The 9,146-nt window shown below is 46.3% G+C and overlaps 1 protein-coding gene across 3 annotated transcripts in view; it reads right to left on the reverse strand.

Annotated features, from left to right (window-relative positions):
• LOC114901489 (serpin B8) overlaps positions 1-8,841 on the reverse strand; it is a 23,900-nt gene extending 15,059 nt beyond the window's left edge. For 2 of the 3 annotated variants that reach the window (XM_029233269.1, XM_029233256.1), the window contains exons 1-3: positions 4,552-4,806; positions 2,884-3,061; positions 1,472-1,609 (exon numbers count right to left, since the gene is read on the reverse strand). In XM_029233269.1, coding sequence (XP_029089102.1) covers positions 1,472-1,609; positions 2,884-3,061; positions 4,552-4,604 — 369 coding nt within the window. In that variant the 5' untranslated portion in view covers positions 4,605-4,806. Of the gene's footprint in view, positions 1-1,471; positions 1,610-2,883; positions 3,062-4,551; positions 4,807-8,318 lie in introns of those variants that run through there. The other variant, XM_029233263.1, reaches the window with a different exon arrangement.
• Positions 8,842-9,146: the final 305 nt, after the last annotated feature.

The following is a 9,146-nucleotide window of genomic DNA, read 5'->3' on the forward strand; positions in this document are numbered from 1 at the left end:
TGTGTGTGTGTGTGTGTGTGTGTGTGTGTGTGTGTGTGTGTGTGTGTGTGTAGGGTATTAGGGAAAACAGTGACAAGGGATGAGCCATGGAATATAAGTTGGGATAAAATCAAGAAGGTTGTTATATGCAATACATTAAAACCCAAGGATAACTCACCTCATGAAAACTTGTTTTCTGATATAATGTGCCTGGCAATGGGCTCCCATCCTCCGCCCATCTCCTGTTCTCAAACATTTTAGCTTCTACAGAAGAAAGAAGATGTAGAGAGAAGAAGGACCCAAGCAACCAAGAAAAGTGGAGAATGGTTCCCTGTGTCCCCAGTATTCCCCAATTACAGTATTCAAAGGTCAGTCTGATATTCAAAAATGAATATCAATTAACCAGGAGATTCCTGGAATCACTAGTGCTTATCCTAGAAAACCTAACTAGCTGAGGGATCCAGAATCATCTCCAATAATATTTAAGCCCAGAGCAGGCAACCTCCACAGGGTAGCACCCAACAGCAGCTAGAACACGATTATATCTGAGTCTAACAAAATAACCCTTGGAACTGCTGGCCAATAAGATGGCCGGACTTGTCCTGATCATTTCATTAATCTTAAGATAGCATCACTCTGCATATTATGTGGCATAATTTTTGGACTTCACTTATTGAACAATGGCAGGCTTTTACTGGACTAGGGAACTTTGGAATTATATGTTGCAGTAAATAGGAACTACCCAGGTTCAAAACCTTATTTTTTATGAACAGATTTTAATTTTAGAAAGATTATTCTGTCAGTAGTGTGAAAAGACTAGGCCGAATTTGGAAAGATCCATTAGGAAACAATTAAAGTAATAGTGTAGAAGATGTGAGAGTCTGGACCCAGGCAATGGCGGTGGTGATTCAGAAGACGGGACAAATTTAAGAGACTTCGCGAGGCCAGCTCCACAGAAACAGCCCAACAATCAGAGATGAGACCAGGGGATGGCGAGAGTGATGTGGTCACTGAGAAGGGGATCAAGGGGGAGAGGCAGGTCTGGGTGCAGGAAGATGGACAAATTGAAATTGACATCTGGGAAGATATATCAGAGACAATACTTTTTCAAAGGACACAATTCAGAAGCAATCATAAAATTCAAAATTACATTTACAAAATATAATTCTAAACACTTTTTTTTTTTTTTTTTTTTTTGCGGTACACGGGCCTCTCACTGTTGTGGCCTCTCCTGTTGCAGAGCACAGGCTCCGGACGCGCAGGCTCAGCGGCCATGGCTCACGGGCCCAGCCGCTCCGCGGCATGTGGGATCTTCCCGGACCAGGGCACGAACCCGCGTCCCCTGCATCGGCAGGCGGACTCTCAACCACTGCGCCACCAGCGAAGCCCAAAGCACATTTTTAAGGCAGCAGAGCTACACTTTATTTCTGCTCTTCTGTAGTTTCTGTATTATTTTCAATTTATTTTTCATCAGTGTGCGAGCACTACTTACTGGCAGGAAATCACATGTCTTTTCCCCAAAGAGTCTGTTGGCAGTTCTGAGCAAGTACTGAGGGCCAGATTTGTTCAATTCCATGAGAAGTGACTGGAATCCTTGGTGAATATCTCCACCTTTGTTCAAACAAAGTGCCTGGTAATAGAAGACGAGAACGTCAACTTTTGACATGCCATTTCTCCCCCAAACAGCTATTTCCAAACAAATTTCTACACTGAAAATCACCAAGAATCCTATTTTAAAATGAGTTTTGTTTAACCGTCTAGCACAGGGTTCCTCAACCTGGCAGTATAGACTTTTGGGGCCACATACTTTGTTGGGAGGCTATCCTGCACATCCTAGGATATTTAGCTGCATTTTTGGCCTCTGCTCACTAGATGTCAGTAGCACCTCTTGGTTATGACCACCAACTCTGTCCAGACTTTGTCAACTGTTCCAGGGAGGAAAAATCGCCCCCAGGTGGAAAGCCCTGCTCTAGTAGATTTATCTATGCCAGGAAGACAGCACGTAATAACTCAGGAGGGAGACAGAACAGAACAAACAGGTAGCGGGAATGACCCACAGAAGACAAGATGAGCAGAAATGTTTCATTAGCAATTCCACAGAAGTCCTCCAGACCAGACTGTGACTTAAATGTCAGGTCAGAGTGAGAATCAAGGCTGTTCCCTTATCTCCCAACAACCCCAGTCCAAAGCCTCATTCCTCCAGGAAGCTGGAAGAAAGAGCCACCAGGGATTCAACTGTGGCCGTGGACACGCTTCTGGATGTTGTCTGCGCACCCCACTATTAGTGGGAACGTGACGTGTATATGACAGTTTTCTGGGATACATTCACCAGACAGTCAAAGAAACTAAGACATAAATAGGGGAAGGTCTACTTTCCTAAAGTAATATCCACTACTTCATTGGTAGCTAAGGGCACATATAACCCATTTCAGATCAATCAGATAATATATTCCCTCTAAAAAACTCCAGAAGATGTAAGTCCTCATTTGTGTTGCATTCGTCTTCCATTTATGCATAATTGTACACTAGAAACAACCGATTTAACAAAAAGGTTCATTCACACAGTTGCATTTCAATTTGAAATACAATGTTAGCAAAAGTTTAAAATAGAACAAAGTGGAAATTCTTGGCCTTTTTGTGGAACAGAATTTTAGTTCACCTTTCTTATCAAAGATGCAGAAAATAACGTAGTGACTTGATTTCTCCCATGAAAACTAGCAGGAGATTCCATCTTACACAATTCACCTTTCTACCCTTGTCTGGTTTCTCTCCATCACCACGGTGCCCCTCCCACCTCCCAGCCTCACTGGCTTCCATCAGCTGGAGTGAAGGATGAACAGACCAGCTCTATGAAAGCACAGAGGAAGCCCGCCCTTGGTCTTCCTTTGTGGTGGGCACGCATACCTGGGACATCTGCGCCGCAGTGTTTCCTTTGGCCCCCATTAAGACCATGGTCAGGGCAGAGGAGAGGCTCAGGGGAGAGAAGAACACGTTTCGCAGGTTGTCCTTTTCACCTAGCAGTTTTAATAAGTTGATAGCAAAAGTGCCATTTGCTTCACAGAGATCATCCATCAGTGAAGGTCTGTACCCAAAGCACAACACAGAAGCACATTAGCCATGCCCTCCACTAGCCACTGCACACTAGTCACTAGTCACACCTCCACCCCAGTCTGTGGACACTGGGTATGGTCAGCAGAATGAATGCATCCCCAAACATCCATGTTGAATCTCCAAAACCTGTGACGATGTTATCTTACATGGCAATAAGGACTTGGCGGATGTGACTGAACTAAGGATCTTGAGATGGAGTCACCTGGATCATCAGGTGGGTTCAGTGTAATCACAGGCTTCTTAGAAGAGGAAGGCAGGAGGGTCAGAGCCAGAGAAGGAGAAGTGAGGATGGACGCAAAGGTCAGGACGGTGTGGAGACACAGAACGCAGGCAGCCTCTGGGAGCTGCAAAAGGCAAGGGAACGGACTCTGCCCTAGAGCCTCCAGACTTAAAATGTAGCTCTGCCAATATCTTACGGACTTCTGACCTCCAGAACTGTAAGATAAATCCCCCTATTACTGATAGTTCTTCAGTTTGCTGTCTCTGGCATAATTTATAAGCAATGTTCTATGAATTATAATATACTATAAATAAAAATGACATTTCTGTCACGATGTCCCATGAAAACAGCTGGATGGATTTCAACAGATTTTGGAGGGTTTTTCTGGGATGGTCTGCCCTAAAATGTGGGCTCCTGGGAAGACATGAAATTTACTTTAAATCAGAAGGACTCGAAAACAATACACCATTTTCCACCGGAGCTGTTGAGACTGGGCTGGAAGCTGTGAAGGGAGCCCCTGGGCACGGAGGTAGAACATGAAGCCCAAATCTCCAGTCATCAAACGCACACTTTGAATCAGGCACTAATTCTGGATCCAGGCTTCACTTTCCCCCCCAGCTTGACTAAACTTTAGACAAGCTTCTTCCTGCCTCTGGTGCCTGACCTCTCTTTCCTTAGAGCACTTACTTTAGGCAATTTGTCATCATAAGTTTTTCCTCTGCTCCTTTGAGAGGTAAACATTTTGAAAAGCCTCTTTCCTATTCTACAGCCCAAGACAATCCTTCTCAAGTCCCTAGCAGCCATCCCTTTAAAATGTAATTGTCAAGGAAGATCGTCTCCGTGGGATGGTGGGAGCAAAATCGCAGCAGGCACCTTGCTGCAAGTTGTGAAAAGCTTTTGCAGCATATTAATTTTTATACTTTTAGAAAAATCTTATAAATGCTGCATTTATTTCTATTAAACCTTCTAGAAACCTGGGCTGCTAGTCAGTAAATTACTAAAGTTCATCAGCTCATCTTGTTTTCCCTGAACCTCTCTGCTGTTACAGTTGAAAACATTTTGGAAAATAAAAGGACAAATCATCACCCATAATCCCATGATGCTATAAGCTATTTTTTCTATTATGCTATCTTTTTTTAAATTGGTATGTATATTTGTAACTCAAAAATTGTAAAGCTACACAAGAAAAATATGTTCCAATTTGGAAAATTAGCAAACAAGAAAAGTACTGGAAACTCTACCTAGAGATAAGGGTCATCATGCATGCGCTCATTTTTATAAACAGATGGGCCATTCTCTGGTCCTTCTTCTTTCAGTTCCCCAGTGGACTAGAAGGGCCTCCTGCAGCAGTCTTGAAAGTATATTTCATTTAGACTTGGAGGGGGTGGGTCTTCTGGGCCTCAACGGCAGGAGGGGAAAGTGGGTGGGGAACACAACTGTTCTAACCGGAGCCTCTTCACTGTTGAATGGTTCCTTTGAAGCTTCATCCTACGATATTTTTTTCAAGAGGAGATGTCTCTGGTTTAAAAGAAAAAAAAAAATGGGTGGTGGGAAAAAAAAAAAAGAAACGGTGTGAAGTTCACACTCTAAATATAAAAGCCCAAACCAGTGCACATTCTTTAAAGTTTGAAAAAGAATGTATTAAAACGTCAACCAGGGGCTTCCCTGGTGGTGCAGTGGTTGTGAGTCCGCCTGCCGATGCACGGGACACGGGTTCGTGCCCTGGTCCGGGAGGATCCCACATGCCGCGGAACGGCTGGGCCCGTGAGCCATGGCCGCTGAGCCTGCGCATCCAGAGCCTGTGCTCCTCAGCGGGAGAGGCCGCAGCAGTGAGAGGCCCGCGTACCGCAAAAAAAAAACGTCAACGAAGAAAATACAACAATGGCACAGTTTGAAAACAGTGCTCTATACTTAATAGGTCATTTAATAGAGGACACAGTGTTAAGTTCCTCACTGCCCTCACTTCAATAAGTCCCTCCAGAGCCGTCAGCTGCAGGGCTTGAACCCGAGGGCTGCAAGGGTCAGAAGACTGATGTGTCTGCAGTGGGCAAGTCCCACCACAGAGCAAGCCTCAGCCTGCCTCCAGGCCACTTCTCACCCACATTTCCTCACCTTACACTTGAGGATGTTTCGGAAAATAAAAACCTAGGAGCCAGGAGGGATATTCAAACTTGATAGCACGGCGCCTACCAGAAGGTGGCACCAAAGAGACTCAAAGAAGGAAAGAATCGGGTAAACTGGAGATGAAAGACAGGAATAAATTTGGATTTGATCTTACATGAGCATAAGAGTTTTGACCTGTGGACTGAAATAAAAAATGCACAATGTGAGATTAAGTCGTGAGCTAAGTTTTATTCGGGGGTCTTACTGAGGACTGTAGGCTGGGAGACAGCCTCTCAGAGAGCTCTGAGGAGGTAGGGGGAGAAGCATGATTTTAGGGAATGCACGCAGTCAGACATACATATCAGTAAAGGGTTACTGCTACTCACGAGGACCAGATATCTCAGTTAGTGATTTTAGTGCTTTCCTACGTAGGAGAAGTGCAAGAATCTGGGTTCATTAAAATTTTTTCCTGCGATACCTCTCTCTAAGGAGGCTGTTTTCCCAAAGCACAGAGTGTCTCATCCTGTTTTTCATTCCGAATTCCTTTCAGCGTGCACTGTAGGTCAGTGACTGCAATGGCTAACGACTTGATCCTTGTAGAACTGGATGGCGGGCAACGTTCTTTGTTTTACAGGAACCAGGGTGAAGCAGACATAAGCTTGGGCTAATGAGCGTGAGTGTGTGTGTGTGTGTAGTTGTCCAATCTGAAAAGGCAAAGGAATGAACTGGAATATCACATCAATTTCCTCTTTACATTGTAACTGTTCTTAATTGTAAATGTCTATTCCTGGTTTCTTCCATATTGCCTCTTTCTTCATCTCATTTCCTCACCTCCATTCCTTTTCAACATCCAGGTGCTGGTCAGCCGCAGAGTACTTCCTATCAGCATCTCACCCCCAGCACTGACACACCGTCACACACACACACCAGTGCACCTCTCAGATGCGCCCCAGCTCACACCAGTGAAAAGATTTTATTTCCAGCCAGTAAAATGGATTGGCATTAAACTCGTTTTCCTTTTACAGGTGAACAAACAAGGTCAGAACAATTAAATACTGTCCTCAGGTCTCAGAAAAAACTGAGATTCAGCCACAAAAGCAAGCCTTCTGCTTCCAAGTAGTTGTCCCTCGGTATCCATGGGGGATTGGTTTCAGGACCCCCGTGGATACCAAAATCCAAGGATGCTCAAGTCCCTTATATAAAATGGTATAGTATTTGCTCATAACCTACACACATCCTCTTGTATACTTTAAATCAGCTCTAGATTACTTACAATCCCTAATACAATGTAAATGCTAGGTAAATAGTTGCCAGAGGGTGCAAATTCAAGTTTTCCTTTTTGGAACTTTCTAGAATTTTTTTCAAATACTTTCCATCTGCTTCTGGTTGAATGTGCAAGTGCAGAACCAGTGATAGAGGGGAGGGTACTCGGCATCATTCTCTCCTGGGGGCCTTGAACGCCTGTCATCTCCCTGCTCCACTCCCCCATCCCATACTCACATCCCAAAGTGAATCTGTTCAAAGAGCACTTATGTCCAATTGTCCTTATATGATTTTGAAGAAAAAAAAAAAAACAAATGCCATAATTCCTGACTGGGAGCTCCCACCCTTGGGGAGATACACATGCATGAATGCATGGTTTCCAGCTGGCTGTGCACTCCATACCAAGAAAACCAACAAAGTGCTAAGGAAGCCCACAGTAAAGCAGAATGAATTCTCTTTAGGAGTTCAGGAGAAGGGAAACAGGACTGGGCAGGAGCTCCTGAAGGTGGTGAAAGAGGGAGGTGAATGTTAGGGCTGTGGCTGCGGGATAGGCAGGTACAAAGAATGTAGAGGAAGGCCATGGTTTGTGTGGGGGCCCAGGGCCCTGGGTGGGTGTGTCTCCTGTGAGAGAACTGATGCGTGAGGTAGGAGGGGCCCCTCACGCCAGGTTTAAAGGTTTGGACTTGAGCTATGGTCTGGAAAGCCAGAAACGGTTTTCAAACAAATGCTATACCTAAGTTTTAGAAAAATATTGCGTCTCACCATTTGGTGGGTAAAAAGGCTGTAGACCCTGCCGGTAGACCACTGCCATAGACCAGGGACTGCCTAATACAGAGGAAATTTCTGCACTAAAGACTAGAAGATGGAACTATCAGGCTGGGTGACTGGGAGGGACGGGAGGGGAGGGAGGGAGGGGAGGGGGAGGGAGGGAGGGGAGGGGGAGGGAGGGAGGGAGAAGAAGAAGAATGAGAAGTTGGAGGAAGTGGAGGAGAACAAGAGGAGGGGAGGGGAGGTACGCGCAATAAGCTGGATCGCAGAGGGGACAGGGACTTGTGCTGTAGGTGGCATTGACCCAGCACCTCTGCGAACTTGCCCAAGGCTCCATGCAAACTCCGGGCGAGAAGGCAGTGGGCGCCACAGTCTTCCTGCTGACCCTGCGGTCCTCCCACTCACTCTCTCCAAAGCTCCCGCCCATCCATCTCCGAGAACCGCCGCCCAGGCTCGGGTTCCCGGCCACGCCCGCACTGCCAGCAAATCGCAGCGCAGCGGCGGCGGCAGCTTGGCCCTTCCACTCCGGAGACCACCCTCTGACCCAGGGCGGGTCTGCCCACCGCGCGCCAGTGCTCGGGTCTCGGAGCCCGGTCCTTGGAGACTCACTTTCGAGCCCCAGACCAAGCGGGCCGGGGGCCCAGGGTATGGCAGGGGCCAGGGCGACCCCAGCCCCGCAGCTCTCCTGCCCGGATACCTCCTGCCGTCGTTCCCCTAGTCCTCTCCTCCTCCTTTCCCAACCCCTGCGTCTGCCTCTGGCCTCCCTTCCTCGCCTCCTCGCCCCCTTCCTCACTTCCTCTCTCCGCAGGAACTCTAGGCTAGACGCGGCCGCCGTGGGAACCTGAGGGCTCGGGAGCCCTCCCAGCCCTGGTACCTGGGAGATTCCCGCTGTTGCTGCGGCCGCTGCTATTCCAGCTTGGTGTATGCTTCACGTCCGCTTTGCTTTCGGGCCGGCTTCCGGCGGTGACTCAGAGCACCGGCAGATGGCGCTGCCCTGTGCAATCTCTGACTCCTCACTCCCAGGCTGGACTTCCGGGCGGAGGCTGAGGCTCGCGCGCACCCTCCTGCCGCGGCCTGAGAGCAGACGGCTTGGCGGGGGAGGCAAGTAACCGGTCCCCTGAGGGTGTTTGGGGAAGACTTAGCCAATTGGGGCATTGGTTTGTTTTCCTGGGTTAGTACGCGTGTATGCAAGAGCAGCTTCAGAATCGGAACTCCACTTTGAAAATTAACTAAAAGCAAAACCAGAGGTTAAAGCTTCCTAAAGCCAGTGGTTTCCAAACTGTTTTGGTAGTACGTCCCATCAAAACAATTTTTAAGCATGCGTCTCCACTATCGAATTTACATGTGCTTTATGCTAAATACTAATATATTATGCACGCTGTAAAACACGTAAACAAAAAATTTTAAGATAAAAACACTTTTATTAAAAGTACATTTTTGTGCTTACCAAAATTATTTTAAAATTTAATGAGATCAATGTAATTGAATATATGTTTGCCTGTTTTAATCTTAGTTTAAAGCTTTGAAATACAGTAATTTGAAGACCTGGTTTAAGTTCAGTTTATTTCTAAACTTGGATTGATAGCTATCATAAGAAAAGGCTTCTCAGGAAATGGGTTGATTTAAAAATGGAATAAAGCCATCATTAGTTGTACTTACTAAACACTGACATTTGATTTTCATCCACATACTAATTATGCAA

Source organism: Monodon monoceros, unplaced genomic scaffold (assembly GCF_005190385.1).
Source record: "Monodon monoceros isolate NGI ecotype Baffin Bay Population unplaced genomic scaffold, NGI_Narwhal_1 Super_Scaffold_1, whole genome shotgun sequence".
Classification (NCBI taxonomy): Eukaryota; Metazoa; Chordata; class Mammalia; order Artiodactyla; family Monodontidae; genus Monodon; species Monodon monoceros.